The sequence below is a fragment of the Pristiophorus japonicus genome, chromosome 16 (assembly GCF_044704955.1).
Source record: "Pristiophorus japonicus isolate sPriJap1 chromosome 16, sPriJap1.hap1, whole genome shotgun sequence".
NCBI classification, from domain to species: Eukaryota; Metazoa; Chordata; class Chondrichthyes; family Pristiophoridae; genus Pristiophorus; species Pristiophorus japonicus.
Window position 1 is genome coordinate 61,382,128 of NC_091992.1, and position 19,014 is coordinate 61,401,141.

Below are 19,014 nucleotides of genomic sequence, written 5' to 3' on the forward strand. Positions count from 1 at the left end.
AAGCCATATAGGACCGTGATGAGGAGAAGCTTTTTCACCCAGAGAGTTGTGAACCTGTGGAATTCTCTACCACAGAAAGTTGTTGAGGCCAGTTCGTTGGATATATTCAAAAGGGAGTTAGATGTGGCCCTCACGGCTAAAGGGATCAGGGGGTATCGAGAGAAAACAGGAATGGGGTACTGAAGTTGCATGATCAGCCATGATCATATTGAATGGCGGTGCAGGCTCGAAGGGCCGAATGGTCTACTCCTGCACTTATTTTGTTTGTTTCTATGTTTCATGTACAAGGACCCACATGTCCCTCTGTCCCTCAACATTTTGTAATCTCTCCCCTTTTAAATAATAATTAGCCTTTTTATTTTTCCTACCAAAGTGGATAACCTCACATTGTCCCACATTATACTCCATCTGCCGAATATATGCCCACTCACTTCAGCCTCCAATGGTGGGATGAAGGGAGTGGGGGAGATGTAAGATGTGGCTAATGGGATAAGTTCAGAAGTCAGTCACTCCTGGGGCTTCTAGCTGTAAATGCAAATGTCTACGGGAATTAAGGGTAACGGGGAGCAGGCGGATAAGTGGAGCTGAGTCCACGGCCAGAACAGCCATGATCTTATTGAATGGCGGAGCAGGCTCGAGGGGCTAGATGGCCTACTCCTGTTCCTAATTCTTATGTTCTTATGTTCTATCAGTTTGCTCGATAGATAACCATATATGCATGCGTTGGGAGAAGGGAAGGACTTGTGTTTTTATAGCGCCTTTCACATCCTTGGGACATCCCGAAACACTTCACCGCCAATGAAGTACTGTTGGAGTGTAGTCACTGTTGATTAGGGAAATGCAGCAGCCAATTTGCACACAGCAAGGTCCCACAAACAGCAGTGCAATAATGAGCATATAATCTGTTCCAGTGATGTTGAGAGATTTATGTTGTGCAGGACACCTGGAAAGCTCTCCCGTTCTTGTTCAAATAGTGTCTGGAGATCTTTTATGTCACCTTGGTTCGACAGCTCATCTGAAAGATGGTGCAGCATACTACCTCAGTGTTATCCTGGGTTATGTGTTTCTGAGTCCTGAAGTGGGACTTGAACCTTCTGACTCAGAGGCGAGAGTGCTGCCCACTGAGCCACAGCTGGCCATACCTTGGGGAAAGTGATGGTCATGGAAGTGGTGAGGTCCAGATGTTTTTCACCCTTCTGAGCTGGAGGAGGTTGCGGACAGTGTGTAGCCTCCTGGGAAAGGTACAAAGGCAGCGAGGGAGAAAGCAAGGTCCTGTTCTAATACCTTTCCTCTCCGCAGACTGGAGATGGTGTCAATGACGCTCCTGCGCTGAAGAAGGCTGAAATTGGGATTGCCATGGGCTCAGGAACTGCTGTGGCTAAGACAGCCTCGGAAATGGTGCTATCTGATGACAACTTCTCCACCATCGTGTCGGCAGTCGAGGAGGGTCGAGCTATCTACAACAACATGAAGCAGTTTATTCGCTACCTCATCTCCTCCAATGTGGGCGAAGTTGTCTGGTAAGGGTTTTTGTGTCAAGTCAAGGATCATGTGGACACATATCCTAGACTCTTTAGCTGCTACTAATGCACCTCTTCTCCTTGGTAGCAGCATGCTTACGCTCACCCGTCCTATCGATGGGGGGGGGGGGGGTGGCGGGTCTCTGGCCGAGAGAAAGTAGACAACTTCAGCTCACACAGCAGAATAAATGCAGAGGTAGAGATTGCTCAGCCCTGAAAGAGGGGCAGAAAGTACAGGAATTTAGCTGCTAGATGGTTGGCACCCAATCTGCGCAGCCATTGGTTCCACTGCTAAATTCGTGGGGCTCATTCTTTAGGCATCCCGGGTGAATGCCTAAACCAAGCATTAGGCCCCATGAACAGGTTAATGAGGGGCTGAACGCCTGTTGAAGAACCTTTCCCCAAATATGGTTCTCGATGAGCGGGGCTAGTGTGGGGTCGGGCTGCTTGCTCAGTGCCGGGTCTGGGCCCGAACTCGGAGCCGCACTAGTCTCTCCCTCTGCCCCCCCCACTGGATTTCCCGGTCCTGTTTGGCTCTGTTTTCGCCCCGGAGGGGCGGCAATGGTGGCGGTGAGCTTTTTCAGGCGGGCGACCAGCTGCGGGGGTTTTCAGGGCTGGTTTCGGCGCGACGCAGCGCATTCCCGCCCGGGAGAGGCGAGCCGGTGTACAACGCCCCTGGTTGTGACACTGGCTCAATTTTTGACTTCTGCCCGACCCGTCCGCCCCGCAGCGCCCCCTACTGGGACTGCCTGGGAAAGTGGGTGGTCCGACCTATACCGGCCACAGTGAGGTCAGTAATGTTCACCTCAGGGAAGTGTGATTGGCTTTTCTTTTTTTTTGCGATTCATGTTGTGGTGGCGAGGCAATGGATTGGGAATGTTTATTTCAGGTTTTTTTCTCCCCAGGCCTCTCTCAGGGTGCTCCGAGGCCGGCTGTTTAGTTCAGGATTTTCCCATGCTCAGCCGGCCTAGCGCCCTGAGAGAGGTGTGCAACGCCTCCCTTAGCGCGGCACCCCACCCTCAGGGCCCAGCTGCCCAAAGTTACTGACTGAGGAGCAAACTATTCCCGGGCGCAAACTTTAGCACCCCGCCACCATTACAAAATCAGCAAAGCCGAAAATCCAGTCCAATGCCTCCGCAAAGGACTCTTGTCAATGTGAACATTCAGGAAAAAAGTTTGATGGTTATGGACAAGCACTTGGGATTGGCACTTTCCCAGTGTTACCCTTAACAATGATAGTAAACCGGTCATGATCCATGATGTGCTGCTCAAACTCTTCCCTGCGTGCGGGGTTTGCAAGCTTGGTCAGTGCATGCTGGGTCAGTGCATGCTGGGCCAGTGCATTCTGGGCCAGTGCATGCTGGGCCAGTGCAGTCAGTGCATGCTGGGCCAGTGCATGCTGGGTCAGTGCATGCTGGGCCAGTGCAGTCAGTGCATTCTGGGTCAGTGCATTCTGGATCAGTGCATGCTGGGTCAGTGCATGCTGGGTCAGTGCATGCTGGGTCAGTGCATGCTTGGTCAGGCCAGTGGTGAGGGGCTGAGCTAAGCTGTGTGTTGACTCACCAGGATAGACAGTCTGAGGGCAATGCAGCCAAAGATGCTCTTGTGCAGCCTCTGGTGACAGAACCAACATTGGGAGAGGCTTGGGAGCAGGTTGTCTCTGGGTGATAGTATGGGACATTTACTGTTGAGATACTTTGGGGCTGAAATTGCCCTCCGCCTGAAACAGGGCGGCCTTCTAATTTTTAAGTGTTCCGCCCGTCCCAATGCATGGGGCGAGCAATCTGGCGATCTTCAGCATTTTGTTTCCTGTTTCCGGTCAGAGCGGTGTTGGTGTGGGCGGGTCGGGACAGTGTTGGTGTGGGGAGAGGGGCGGAGGTGGGTGGATCAGAGCGGTGTGGGTGGGCGGAGCGGAGGTGGGAGGGTCGGGTTGGGGCGGTGTTGGTGTGGGCGGGGCGGGTAGGGCGGAGGTGCGGGCGGAAATGTGGGCGGGTCAGAGGGAGGGGTGGGTGGGGCGGGTATGGCGGAAATGTCGGCGGGTGAGAGGGAGGTGTGGGCGGGTCAGAGGGAGGTGTGGGCGGGGCGGGTAGGGCGGAAATGTGGGCGGGTCAGAGGGAGGTGTGGGCGGGGCGGATAGGACGGAGGTGTGGGCGGGTCAGAGGGAGGTGTGGGCGGGGCGGGTAGGGCGGAAATGTGGGCGGGTCAGAGGGACGTGTGGGCGGGGCGGGTAGGGCGGAGGTGCGGGCGGAGGTGTGGGCGGGTCAGAGGGAGGTGTGGGCGGGGCGGGACGACCATCGCTCCAAGTCTTCAACCCATTTCCGGCCCGGGGGAAATTTGGGATTGATCGGCCCATCTGTCTGCCCCCGGTCGGTGAGGCCGCTTCGAGGTGGTAATCGAGCTTATGCGGGGTGGTGCAATTTTGGTCCCTTTGTCTGAAGTAACACTATCTCCAGTTTAAATTTTAATCATTTTTTCCCCCTTATTTTTCACAGCATTTTTCTCACGGCTATCCTGGGCTTGCCCGAGGCCCTGATTCCTGTCCAGCTGCTGTGGGTGAACCTGGTAACAGACGGCCTGCCTGCCACAGCACTGGGCTTCAACCCCCCTGACCTGGACATCATGAACAAACCACCTCGCAATCCCAAGGAGTCCCTCATTAGTGGCTGGCTCTTCTTCCGCTACATCGCCATTGGAGGTGAGGGGGTTAAAGGTTTGCTGAGACACTGCTCAGAACGCATACCTACAGGGATTCATTGATTCTGACTTTGAGATCAAATTATTTGGGACTTTTTTAATTATAATTATTATCTTCCCCCTTCTTTATTTCTTGACAAAATTCTCTTGCAACTTTCCGGATGTACTATGGGACAGTGGGTCTCGTGAGAAGGAGGAACTGAAGGATATCCTTATTAGGCGGGAGATTGTGTTCGGGAAATTGATGGGATTGAAGGCCGATAAATCCCTGGGGCCTGATAGTCTGCATCCCAGAGTACTTAAGGAAGTAGCCCTAGAAATAGTCCAACAGTCTATCGACTCTGGATCAGTTCCTATGGATTGGAGGGTAGCTAATGTAACACCACTTTTTAAAAAAGGAGGGAGAGAGAAAACGGCTAATTATAGACCGGTTAGCCTGACATCAGGAGTGGGGAAAATGTTGGATTCCATCATTAAGGATGAAATAGCAGCCCATTTGGAAAGCGGTGACAGGATCGGTCCAAGTCAGCATGGATTTATGAAAGGGAAATCATGCTTGACCAATCTTCTGGAATTTTTTGAGAATGTAACTAGCAGAGTGGACAAGGAGAACCAGTGGATGTGGTGTATTTGGACTTTCAAAAGGCTTTTGACAAGGTCCCACACAAGAGATTGGTGTGCAAAATCAAAGCGCATGGTACTGGGGGTAGTGTACTGAAGTGGATAAGAACTGGTTGGCAGACAGGAAGCAGAGAGCCGGGATAAACAGGTCCTTTTCAGAATGGCAGGCAGTGACTAGTGGTGTGCCGCAGGGTTCAGTGCTGGGACCCCAGCTCTTTACAATATACATTAACGATTTAGATGAAGGAATTGAGTGTAATATCTCCAAGTTTGCAGATGACACTAAACTGGGTGGCGGTGTGAGCTGTGAGGAGGATGCTAAGAGGCTGCAGGGTGACTTGGACAGGTTAGGTGAGTGGACAAATGCATGGCAGATGCAGTATAATGTGGATAAATGTGAGGTTATCCATTTTGGGGGCAAAAACACGAAGACAGAATATTACCTGCATGGCGGCAGATTAGGAAAAGGGGAGTTGCAACGAGACCTGGGTGTCATGGTTCATCAGTCATTGAAAGTTGGCATGCAGGTACAGCAGGCGGTGAAGAAGGCAAATGGTATGTTGGCCTTCATAGCTAGGGGATTTGAGTATAGGAGCAGGAAGGTCTTACTGCAGTTGTACAGGGCCTTGGTGAGGCCTCGCCTGGAATATTGTGTTCAGATTTGGTCTCCTAATCTGAGGAAGGACGTTCTTGTTATTGAGGGAGTGCAGCAAAGGTTCACCAGACTGATTCCCGGGATGGCTGGACTGACATATAGGGAGAGACTGGATCAACTGGGCCTTTATTCACTGGAGTTTAGAAGGATGAGAGGGGATCTCATAGAAATGTATAAGATTCTGACGGGACTGGACAGGTTAAATGCAGGAAGAATGTTCCCGATGTTGGGGAAGTCCAGAACCAGGGGACATAGTCTAAGGATAAGGGGTAGGTCATTTAGGACTGAGATGAGGAGAAACTTCTTCACTCAGAGAGTTGTTAACCTGTGGAATACCCTGCCACAGAGAGCTGTTGATGCCAGTTCATTGAATATATTCAAGAGGGAGTTAGATATGGCCCTTACGGCTAAAGGGATCAAGGGGTATGGAGAGAAAGCAGGAAAGGGGTACTGAGGTGAATGATCAGCCATGATCTTATTGAATGGCGGTACAGGCTCGAAAGGCTGAATGGCGTACTCCTGCACCTATTTTCTATGTTTCTATGTTTCCATAGCTACCAGGACTCAAAATCAGGTCCTCGTTAACCCTCTGGACAGGAAGATGGACAACCTGTGGGGCTTTGCACTGCTCTCACTTCCTGTCCACTAGATCCCAGAAACTCTAAAATAAACAATTGGAGATTGACTACTCAAAACATCTTGGACACCTGTCTAAAAGTTGGGCTTACTGCAGGACTCAGTGCTCCAGGTGGTCAGAAAGGCCTCTGTGCTCGGACTGAGCTTGGGGATGGTTTCCAGCTATCTGTCTGTCTGTGAAGAGGGAAGGAGGTCTGAAACTGGGCAGCCAAGCTAGGCTATTGCGGGTGGAACATTTTGGCTGGTGTCTTCATCCACTACATCGAGCAGGAGGATCTCGCCCTCTGTGACCCTCCACCTCAGGTGTGTCCAAGCCTTTTGTCTTCATTGGGCTGCATGGGTGCACTGAGTATCCTTGGAAGAGCTACGTACAAAGTTTGAAGCCACATCCCATTCATTTGATTGTGTCTCAAGCTGCTGATACTAACAGATCCCAGTGTTCTGACTGTGGGTCTCCCTGCCAATGAGGTGACGGGGCTACATATAGCTCTTTCCAAACCTTCAGGCCCATGAATGGTGATGTATTGTCTGAAGGGATCCCTAAAATGATGGAGGCCCCGACCTGCGTGAGAACACCAGCGGCAGGTCGGGGCCATAAAGGAGCGGCGAGCGGCCCAGGGAGCAGCGTGGAGGTATACTACTCCAGGGAGCAGCGCGAGCTGGTGCAGGAGGGCGACGGCAGCGAAGAGTGACGTCATCAAGGTCCAGGTCGGTGATTGGAGCGTGGGCAGATACAGCAGGAGCGGCGAGGTCGGGGCGAAGGAGCGGCGAGAGATAGTAGAGGGACATGATTGGGCTCAGGAGAGGCGAGAGTTCAGGGCTCAGAAGAGCCGAGGGCCCAGGGGCAGCACGGGCCTGCCCACACTGCGATATGTGTGCGCACTAGGTCCGTGCAGCAGAGCTGGTCTCCAGTAGTCTTGGATAATCCTTGCCACTGGACCAAGATCTAGCTCTGTCAAGCCCGTGTGGTGGCTGGTGTGCAACACCACCACACATTAAAAAAATCCACTCACCGGCATCTTCCACCCTTCAATATGTAGTTCGGGACCTGGAATATTAGGTCCTTCATTGAAACACCTGTGAACACATCCCTTTTTGGCGTGGAAGCAAGTCATCCTTGATACGAGGGACTACCTATGATGATGATGATTGTCTTTATTTGTTCCTGGGCACTGCTGGCAAGGCCGGCATTTATTGCCCATCCCTAGTTGCCCTTGAGAAGGTGGTGGTGAGCCACCGCCTTGAACCGCTGCAGTCCGTGTGGTGAAGGCACTCCCACAGTGCTGTTAGGGAGGGAGTTCCAGTACTTTGATCCAGCGATGATGAAGGAACGGCTATTGGTAGGAAACATAGAAACATAGACAATAGGTGCAAAAGTAGGCCATTCGGCTGTTCGAGCCTGCACCACCATTCAATGAGTTCATGGCTGAACATGCAACTTCAGTACCCCATTCCTGCTGTCTCACCATACCCCTTGATCCCCCTAGTGGTAAGGAAGAATGAAGAGAGGCAATATAAACCAAATGGTACAATTTTAAAGGGGGCGCAGAAACCGCGAGACTCGAGGGTGTGGGTACACAAATCTTTGAAGGTGGCAGGAGAAGTTGATAAGGCTGTTAAAAAAAACCTCACGGGATCCTTGCCTTTCTAAAAAGCGGCATAGCGTACAAAAGGAAGTTATATTAAATCTTTATAAATCACTGGTTGGGCCTGGGCTGGAGTTCTATGTCCAAGTCTGGACGCTGCACTTCAGCAAGGATGTCAAGGCCTTGGAGATGGCGCAGAGGAGATTGACGAGATTGATAACAGTTATAAGAGACTTCAGTTATGTGGAGAAACTAGGGAAGCTGGGTGGTCCTCCTTAGAGCAGAGAAGATTAAGGGAGATTCAATAAAGGTGTTCAAAATTATGAGAGGCTGTGATAAGAGTGAATAAGGAGAAACTGTTTGCAGTGGCAGGAGCGGCGGTAACCAGAGGGCACAGATTGAAAATAATTGGCAAAAGCACGGGGGGGGGAAATGAAGATTTTTTTAATGCAGTGGGTTGTGCACTGCCTGAAAGGGTGATCGAAGGATGAGAATTCAGTAATACCTTTCAAAAGATAATTGTTTGCCTTCTTGAAAAGGAAATATTGGCAGGGCTATGGGGAAAGAGTAGGGGAGTGGGACTAACTGGATCGCTCTGTCAAAGACCCAGCACGGGCAGGATATGCCCAAAGGCCTCCTGTGCTGTACCATTCTAGGTTGAAGTTCCGACAGGACAAGCCAGCGAGTAGGAAACACAATCGGCAATGGTTGCCTGGGGTGTACGGTGTTCACAGGTCAAGGGTCGGACACGCCTGCTCCATCCATCATTTGTCATCAACAGAAGAAGCGAAAGGTTGAGAGGCCATTCGCTCGATCAGGATGTTTCTTCATTCGCTGGCTTTGGCTTATCCCCTTCGTTGGTCTCTTTCAGCTGTGTCAGCCGTGACTCAGTGGGCAGCACACTCGCCTCTGAGTCAGCAGGTTGTGGGTTCCAGTCCCACTCCAGGGACTTGAGCACATCAACCGAGGCCGACACTTCCAGTGCAGTGCTGAGGGAGTGCTGTCTTTCGGATGAGATGTTAAACCGAGGCCCCGTCTGCTCGCTCAAGTGGATGTAAAAGATCCCGTGGCACTCTTTCAAAGAAGAGCAGGAGATTTATCCCTGGTGTCCCGGCCAATATTTATCCCTCAATCAAATTAACAAAAAAACAAATTATCTGGTCATTATCACATTGCTGTGTATGGGAGCTTGCTGTGCGCAAATTGGCTGCCGCGTTTCCTACATTACAACAATGACTATGCTCCAAAAGTACTTCCTTGGCTGTAAAGCGCTTTGAGATCTCCGGTGGCCGTGAAAGGCGCTATATAAATGCAAGTCTTTCTTTCTTTCAGGCTATGTCGGGCTGGCGACGGTCGGGGCAGCCACCTGGTGGTTCATGTACGATGAAAGTGGTCCACTGGTCACCTTCAACCAACTGGTAACAGAGCTTCAATAAAACCCTTTCTGATAGGAGGGAGGGTGGAAGTGTGTCACAGTGTAGTGATGGGCCATTTACAGGGCTAGCTTTGGCACTGATGGCACCTACTCTTCTATGGAGCTTGAAGCCTCAATCATTAGTATATTATTGGCTATATGTTAGGCCTTAACGATTGATTTTTACTATATTCACGCACCTGAGTCTAAGTGAATTCAAACCAGAAAAACAACAGATCGCTGAAAGTTTACTCTGATACTAGTGCAGCTCTGGGATCTGACCACTTGTACATTATAGTCTCTGTGCTTTATAAAAGTATTTCATGGTGTGGAACTCTCTGAGACGGTTCCGTGATTCAGTGCTGTGTGGATTTTGAGCTAATTACTTTTGCAAATAGGATTTTGAGCTAATTACTTTTGCAAAGTCTCAAACATCAACCTGAGCCCAGCACTAATAAAGTTCAAAATGGGCAAACCGGCAAACAAATAGCACCAAGGTGGGAGGGGCATGGGTGAGGGAACCACGAACTGTTACATCAAAGTGAAGACCGGTCCGCTCAACACCCTAAACACACGAGCACGGCACACACGCCCCAAACACGTGGTAACACACACGCCCCAAACACGTGGCAAAACACACGCCCCAAACACGTGGCAACACACACGCCCCAAACACGTGGCAACACACACGCCCCAAACACGTGGCAGCACACACGCCCCAAACACGTGGCAAAACACACGCCCCAAACACATACCAACACACATGCCTCAAACACGTGCCAACACATACGCCACAAACACATGCCAGCACACACGCCACAAACACATACCAACACACACCTACAAACACGTACCAACACACACGCTACAAACACGTACCAACACACACACTACAAACACGTACCAACACACGCGCCAAGCACATACCAACAAACATGTACCAACACACACGCCCCAAACATGTACCAACACACACACCCCAAAGTGCACACACGCCACAAACACGAACCAACACAAACACGTGCCAACACACATGCCACAAACACGTACCAACACACGCCACAAACACGTACCAACACAACACCACAAACATGTACCAACACACGCCAAAAACGAGCACACACACCACAAACATGTACCAACACGCATGCCACAAACACGTGCCAACATACACATACACACCAGTCTCACACGCACACCCTAAACAAGTGCATACATTTGCACCGTGCAAATCCACCTGCCAAACTCGCACACGGATCAGACACACATATGTGCCTCCTCACACAAACACATGCTTCATACGCCGCAGCATGTGCACACATGTCAAAGATAAACCTGCACTCTGCCACGACAATCATACGCACACCTCTACCATCAGAGTTAAGGCCGGGCCAGTGAGATCTCCTGGACTAGTTTTGATCACTCAAAGGGGTTGGAGAGGCATTTTCCTGATGTTTGCCCCTAATTATCCTGGGTTGTTCACCTCTCCCGGGGATTACATGGCTCTGGGTGCGTGGGGAGTATCTGTATCGTGGTGCTTAAGGCACCGTGACTGCCTGGGACAGGTTAGATGGACCAACTGCTGTATTCCTGTCTAACATTTCCTATGTTCGTAATTGAAGGTGAGATTTTATTTGAAGGTCAACCAGGAGAGGGGTCGCTGTACAACATGGGGCAGCGCTGGGAATCCCACTCCTGCTATTGTGATATGGGAACAGGAGGAGGCCCCTCGAGCCTTCAGCCATTTGATTATATCACAGCTGATCTGTGGCTCAACTCCATTTACCCGCCTCTGCTCCACATCCCTTGATGCACTTATTTAAATCCAGCGATCTCAGTCAAGAAAGCCCCAATTCACCCCTAACATCCACAGCCATTTGGGGAGAGTTCCAAATTCCCTCTACCCTTTGTATGAAAAATTGTTCCCTATATTAATCCCTGAATGACCTGGCTCTAATTTTAACATGATGTCCCCTAAACCAGAGGAATTAGTTTCACTGGCCCAGAAATTCGGGTCGTTTGCGCCCCCCCCGCGTAATGCCCCGCTCCGCTGGCGATGATGATGTCATCACCGCGCGCAGCGCCCTGCGGGGACCCTAAATTGGGTATCGCCCCCTGAATGCGCTGGGCGATGACAGCAACAACTGTAGGGGGCCGGCTGCTCGCGGGGTCGCAAGGGGAGGTGTGGGCCTTTTAAAAAAAAATCTTATGATTTTCCCGTGCCCCGTTGGCGCTTTGGATGCGGAGTCCGTGCCGCGATTGTCGTGGGATCGTGCCGCGATTGGTCGGCCCGGCTCTCTGCTTGATTGCCGGGCTGTTGGCACGGCACCTCCGGGGGTCCAGGGAGTACTCTTTCATTAATGTAGAGTTTGCAATTCGGGCCTTTCCCTTTAATGAAGGGAAGAGCCCCCCCCCCCCTGCATAGCTCTGCTCCCCGCTCTCGACGCTGCCGTCCAGAAAGGCAGTGGGCCGCTTTATTTTCCACACCTCTTCCTTTCGGGGGCGCGATAACCCCGTTTCTCACGAGAGGCGGGACGTCTGCGCCTGGCAAGTATTACCACCCGCCCCCAAAACAGGGCATACCCGAATTCTGCCCCCTCTGTAGAGGTTTGGGTTAAATAGTGTATAGAAAACGCTTTAGGTTGGTTCCTGTAACAGGATTCCCACACTAGAATTTTCTTGATAGACTTCACAGTGTTGCTTATTATATATAAACAATTTGGCCTATTTGATTTGAAAAGCATTCTGGATTACCAATTTCAACATAGTCTGCGAAGCTCTGATTTCAGGCATAGTCTGAAGCCAAGTCAGTGTTTGTACCTTGGGCACAATGAGCTATCTGATTCAATCCCTTTATAATTTTAAACATCTTAATTAGGTCACCCCTCAGTAGCCTTTAACTCAAGGGTATATAACCCAGGTTTATGCAACCTGTCCTCATATTTTAGCCCTGGTATCACTCTGGTGAATCTGCGCTGCTCCCCTCCGAGGCCGATATGTCCTTCTGTCCCAAACCTGAACTCAGAACCTGCAGGTGGGGTCTGACCAGAGCTCTGTATAACTGCAGCATCACTTCCTCCCCTTTGTATTCCAGATCTCTTGAGAGAAAACCTTTTTTCATGCCTTGTGCTTGCTACTCCTTCCTCTTTCTTCAGGCTGCTTAACTGCAGCAAAAGGCCCAGTGGCTCAGAGAGGCCAGTCTCTTCAACAATAAATATTCATGGTTGGAGCGTTTCTGCCCGGTTTATCCGCGGCCGTTTCTCCTCGAGCCGCAGGCCCAATCGTGCTGCCCTAGTGGTGAGCTCCCTCTGTGGCCACACCCAGCGGGCCTGGAGATCAGGGTTTCTGGGGCAATCAGGGTGAAGGTAAAGGGAGAGGCAACAAGTGCAAGAGATGGAAGAATTGCGTCAGTCCACAGCAATCCAGGGAATTAAGAATAACAGAGATACGAGATGCAGACATAAAGAGGAGTGACAGGGAGAACAAGAGAGAGCTAATCCAGAGGGGCAAGTGTCAGCCGTGGCTCAGTGGGCAGCACTCTCGCCTCTGAGTCAGCAGCGGGTTCAAGTCCCACTCCAGAAACTTGAGCACAAAAATCTAGGCTGACATTCCAATGCAGTGCTGAGGAGTGCTGCACTGTGGGAGGGGCAGTGCTGAGGGAGCACTGCACTGTCGGAGGGGCAGTACTGAGGGAACAACACACTGTCGGAGGGGCAGTGCTGAGGGAGTGCCGCACTGTCGGAGGGGCAGTACTGAGAGAGCGCCGCACTGTTGGAGGGGCAGTACTGAGAGAGCACTGCACTCTTGGAGGGGCAGTACTGAGGGAGCACTGTACTGTCGGAGGGGCAGTGCTGAGGGAGTGCCGCACTGTCGGAGGGGCAGTGCTGAGAGAGTGCTGCATTGTCGGAGGGGCAGTGCTGAGGGAGTGCTGCACTGTTGGAAGGGCCGTCTTTCAGATGAGACGTTAAACCGAGGCCCCGTCTGCCCTCCCAGATGGATGTAAAAGATCCCATGGCACTATTTTGAAGAAGAGCAGGGGAGTTATCAACATAACAAAAAAAACAGATTGTGTATTTCATGGCTGTTTGTGGGATAATATTATACCCAAATTACCTACATTGCAACAGTGACTACATTTCAAAGAGTAGTTTTTTGGCTGTAAAGTATTTTGGGACGTGCTGAGGATGTGAAAGATGTTATATCTATTTTTAGGTGTTGGTTGAAGGATAAATATCGGCCAGGACACCGGGGAAAACTCCCTGCTCTTCTTTGAATAGTGCCATGGGATCTTTTACATCCACCTGGGAGGGCAGACGGGACCTCGGTTTAACGTCTCATCTGAAAGACTGCGCCTCCGACAGTGCAGCACTCCCTAGTGTCAGCCTAGATTTTTGTGCTCAAGTCCCTGGAGTGGGACTTGACCCCACAACCTTCTGACTCAGAGGTGAGTGTGCTGCCCACTGAGCCACAGCTGACAACGCTATAAATAAAGTGAGCTGCAATAGGGATTGACAGTGAGACATAGCAGTCGGGCGATGATGGGGAGGTGTGCGATTAGAATCCACTTGCAGTTTGTAAATCGGTTTATCTCTCTCTCTCTCTCTCTCTCTCTCTATCTGTTTCCCAGCGGCACTTCATGCAGTGTACACCCGACCACCCACTCTATGAAGGCATCGAGTGCAGCATCTTCGAGTCTCGCATCCCGACCACCATGGCCCTGTCTGTCCTGGTGACCATCGAGATGTGCAACGCACTGAACAGGTGAGTGTGACCTGGAGCCACCCTGCAGGCCAGCTACAGCTTCAGGCCCTGAACCTTTACTCAAGGGAGGGGGCGGACTTCCCCAGCCCCAGCTGGCACCGAGCTCGTGCCCACAGGCACCACCCAGTGTGACGGACTCCGGCTGCGAAGCTCTGTGCCAACTCCCACTGACGCACTACTTCCTGTGTAAAATCCTTCATTGCCCCAGCTTGCGGTGGAGAGGGAAACACGGAAACAAGGACAGACCTGGTCTGGAAACCCCCTCTGTTGTAAACGATTGCACTTTAATTCACGATCCTTTCTTCCTTATTGTATCTCTCTCTGAGTGTGCAGTTTATATCACGCTCCAAAGGTTTTGATTTACTTTCCAAGTGAACAGTTTCTGCAGAATCCTTCCTAAAAACCACAAAATGTATTATTCACAGACATTTTTTTTCAACTATTTTGACATCCCATAAATATTTTGCATCAGGTAATGGTAACCGCCAATCACTGTCCGCCGGTTTGTAAACACAGTGAAAGGTGTCCATTCATAGACTCCGATTACATCACCCACATCTGCGGTGTGCGTACAGAGCTGCTTGCTCTCCTTGGGGTACAGAATAGTGTACGCCTGCAGCAGGCTTGGTATGGGGCTTAGCACAATGGGCTCAGTGTTTGACAGTGAGAGATGCGTTTCTCGTGGATACGGCAACAGAGTCGCTGGCTTGTGTCGTTCCTTGACCTGTTTAAACGTCTCTCCTCTCCCACACCCAATGGGTTTCTGGAATATGAACTGGCCCCTTTGCGATATGGAGCGGGACGTGGTACAGGTCGAGCTGACCTGCGATACCCAAAGTGCTTCTGCCACGTGCTGCTCTGTGACAGGACGCCCAATTCATTCAAATCCGCTGTACAGCAGGGCAGTCGGCATCTGAACGACCTGACAAGTTAACGTTCCTGCGTCAGGTTCCGCATGTACAACACCCAGCTCTACCTCACTAGTGTATTCCACTGTGAGTAGGCTCAGGTTGGTAGAGCTGCTGCATTGTGAGTGGCTTAGCCAGTTACGTGATGTTCACAAGACTCAATAAAACCCCAGCCAGTTGGGTTCGGGGGATCCACGATGAGGCAGGTGGTTGTGAGCCTGGTGGATGAACTGGTAATGTGTAGTGTGATTGTTAAACCTTTGCTAATAAACCAACTATTCTTAATAGCAATGTGTTGCTATAAATTCTTAAGCAAAGAACCCATGAAGCAAATACATTACACTCACCATCCCCTCGCCCCACCCATCAACTGCCTCTGAATGGTCAGAGACTGAAGCCATTGTCTTGGGTCCCCGCCATCAACACTGTTCCTTCTCCCTGGTAACTGTTTGAGGCTGAACCAGACTGTTCGCAACCTTGGTGTCATATTTGATCCCGAGTTGAGCTTCCGGCCACATAGCCGCGGCTTACCTAAGACCGCCTCCTTCCACCTCCGTAACATCGCCTGACTCCACCCTGCCTCAGCTCATTGGCTGCTGAAACCCTCATCCCTGCTCTTGTTACCTCCAAACTCGACTACTCCAACGCACTCCTGGCTTCTCTCCCACCTTCCATAAACTTGAGCTCATCCAAAACTCTGCTGCCCGTAAGGAAACCTCCTCCCCGGAAGGACATTCGTGAACCAGTTGGGTTTTTACGACAATCCGGTAGTTTTGATGGTCACCATTACTGATGCTAGCCTTTTTATTCCAGATTTATTTAATTAACTGAATTTAAATTCCCCAGCTGCCGTGGTGGGATTTGCACTCACGTCTCCGGATTTCAAATCCCACCACTGGCCTACGTTGGTCCCAGTCCGACAACACCTCAATTTTAAAATTCCCATCCTTGTTTTTAAATCACTCCATGACCTCGCCCCTCCCTATCTCTGTAACCTCCTCCAGCCCCACAATTCTGCCCTCTTGAGCTTTCCCGATTTTAATCACTCAACCATTGGTGGCCGTGCCTTCTGTTGGCTAGACCCCAAGCTCTGGAATTCCCTTCCTAAACCTCTCCGCCTCTCTACCTCTCTATCCTCCTTTTAAACAATCCTTAACATCTACCACATTGACCAAACTTTTGGTCACCTGCCCTAATATTTCCTTATGTGGCTCAGTGTCCAATTTTGTATGATCGTGCGCCTGTGTAGCGCCTTGGGGCATTTTACTATGTTAAAGGCGCTATATAAATGCAAGTTATTGCTGTGGTCCTTCATCAGTTTGTGAGCTACTTTCTGCAAGTATTTCTGAATCCACCGGATCATCTCAGACCTTGACGATTGTGAACAACCTCCCCATCCATTAAAAATAATCGTGCGGTAAAATGCAGGAAGAACTCAGTCCATAAAAGTCTCACAAACTGCATTAATAATAAAACAAATTGTATCACAATATATACTACATACCTTAGATTAATCTCATGCAGCTTTATGCAGTTTTTCTGTATAATGGTGGGTTTTATCGAAGGAGTCCCATATTTGGCTGTGTTCCCTGGGCACAGGCCCCATGAAGCCATGTGCTAATCCAGCCCAGGGCACAGACCCCATGGCGCCATGTGCTAATCCAGCCCAGGGCACAGGCCCCATGGGCCATGTGCTAATCCAGCCCAGGGCACAGGCCCCATGGAGCCGTGTGCTAATTCAGCCCAGGGCACAGACCCCATGGGCCATGTGCTAATCCAGCCCAGGGCACAGGCCCCATGGGCAGTGTGCTAATCCAGCCCAGGGCACAGGCCCCATGGGATTGTGTGCTAATCCAGCCCAGGGCACAGGCCCCATGGAGCCATGTGCTAATCCAGCCCAGGGCACAGGCCCCATGGGCAGTGTGCTAATCCAGCCCAGGGCACAGGCCCCATGGGACTGTGTACTAATCCAGCCCAGGGCACAGGCCCCATGGGCCATGTGCTAATCCAGCCCAGGGTGCAGGCCCTGTCGGCACGTGTGTTAATCTGGTCTCCAGTCGTCCTGGTTAACCCTTGCCACTGGACCAAGACCTAGCTCTGTCGAGCCCGTGCAACAGCCACCACACGTTAAGAAAATCCACACACAGGCATCTTCCACCCTTCGGGATGTAGTTCAGGACTGGAATATTGGGTCCTTCATTGAAACACCTGTGAACTCATCCCTTTTTGGCGTGGAAGCAAGTCATCTTCGATACGAGGGAGCATCTAAGAGAGTAATCTGGCCCCAGGGTTCAGGCTTATAGATACCCTCTCTGGATGGACAGATTCCTGGAGTTATCCTCACACTCCCGCCATTGGTCACCCGACAAGTCCATCCTTGCAGTGCCCCGCCCTCCCATGGCCAATCGGAATGTGAATAGACTCTCCATTATCCAATTGGAGTGTTATTGACTGTCACTCATACAGCCTTTCTTTCTGGTATAACTAAAAACAAAAGTGTTGAACGAATTATTTTTTTTAAACAATATTTTCAATTAATTTTTCTCTCAGGTGTTGCTCGCTGCAATGTCCTGGAGATAAATCTTTAATTGCTGGTAGGGTTGGTGACCTTATTCAGGCCCCGATAGGCCTGTGTATTAATTGAGTCCTGCCAACCTGTTGCAAACTTTAAATCAGTGGAATGGAGCTGAAGCAGCAGCCGTCCCCCTCGCTCGAGTGGATTGAACGCTCTCCTGTAATCATCAGTTGGGATTGTCAAACTCTATCTTCACCTAACAGGAGCTGTACTGTAGTAAATGTGGGCCACGTTGGTAGATTGGACGTCACGTGGTCACACAAAAGTTTCCCATTGTTTCTGTAATGACGGATTTGTATTATAATAGAGCATTTAATGCAAAACAAATGTCCCAACGGAGTTGCGTAGAAAATAAAAACTGTGGTCAGAGCTTGTGCTCCATACGGTGCCGCAACATCTCAGGGTAAATTATCGAGGCAGCACAAGGCCGTAGCTAGTTTCAAAATTAAATCTGGTCGTTTTGTTTTCCTTGGAACTTCTCCGGCATTTGACCTTTTGTTTCTGTTACTGTAGCCTGTCGGAAAACCAGTCCCTGTTAAGGATGCCCCCATGGGTGAATATCTGGCTGTTGGGGACCATCTGCCTGTCCATGTCGCTGCATTTCCTGATTCTCTATGTGGAGCCATTGCCTGTGAGTGGACGTAGGATCGGGTGTGAGGAGCTAACAAAGGGGGTGGAGAGGGTCAGAATATTCCATTCGACTGTGGTCTATGACCAGTGTAATGTTGAGTTCCTCTTACCAAAGGCAGAGCAAGCTCGAGGGGCCCAAGAGCCTACTCCTGCTCATAATTCTTATGTTCTATTTCTGCCATCTTGTAACCAGTATCCATAGTTTAACATGAAGCCCCATCTAGCGCTAGAGGTACATCGATTCGGGCGTGACTGTGTGTCACAGAATGGTGATGCTCAAATAAGAGGTGCCCCACATCTGTAGCAAATTTCCAACATTGTTGATCTCCCATGGTACTGCACACAGGGGACCAAGAACCAGCGTGGACCTTGGGGTGGACCAGGGCTACAGGTCGGAGATTCTTGGTCCAGAGTGCGCGCACTCACAATTCAGCCCCATTTTAAAGTCAAACATTGCACCTTTATTTTTATATTTCCATTTAAATTCCTATGTCCACAGTGGTGATGGAACTTCCTATGTAAACGTGTCACACTGTAATTACAGCCTACTGCCAGTGGGGGCGCTGTGCCATCTCCACTTTGGGAGAGGGTGTAATTGCAGTGTGACAAGTTGACATAGACAGTTCCCATTATAAATGTGGACATGGGAATTTGCAATGGACAGTTGGCGGGAAGAGTATGCAGACCTGAGACCTATGTCGTCCAATAGAAAGCGCTGAACGGCCACAGGGGTCACTATGGCGACACCGTTTCAGCCACAACCTTCATAGAAAACACCTTCCACACACTGCAGGAAAATGTACTTCACACACGCATATTTACTTAAAACCTATCTCCACTATTCCGTAACCAAGGAAGTAAAGCACTCAAAGCGATTATAAAACACTCGCGCACTCATTACCAGCAAATGCACAAGAAGGTTAAACGCGTATGCGCCGTGTGAATATGTGTATCGAGGTCACATGACCAGTGACGGTGTCTGTTACTCACTTTTATTTACTTTTCGGCAATGTG

The 19,014-nt window shown here is 50.4% G+C and overlaps 1 protein-coding gene across 2 annotated transcripts in view; it reads left to right on the top strand.

The window, feature by feature from the left end:
* Positions 1–19,014, top strand: part of atp2a3 (ATPase sarcoplasmic/endoplasmic reticulum Ca2+ transporting 3) — a 264,096-nt gene that overhangs the window by 202,822 nt on the left and 42,260 nt on the right. For both annotated transcript variants that reach the window (XM_070857381.1, XM_070857380.1), the window contains exons 15-19: positions 1,300–1,520; positions 4,013–4,215; positions 9,045–9,130; positions 13,754–13,887; positions 17,884–18,001. In XM_070857381.1, coding sequence (XP_070713482.1) covers positions 1,300–1,520; positions 4,013–4,215; positions 9,045–9,130; positions 13,754–13,887; positions 17,884–18,001 — 762 coding nt within the window. The remainder of the gene's footprint in view (positions 1–1,299; positions 1,521–4,012; positions 4,216–9,044; positions 9,131–13,753; positions 13,888–17,883; positions 18,002–19,014) is intronic.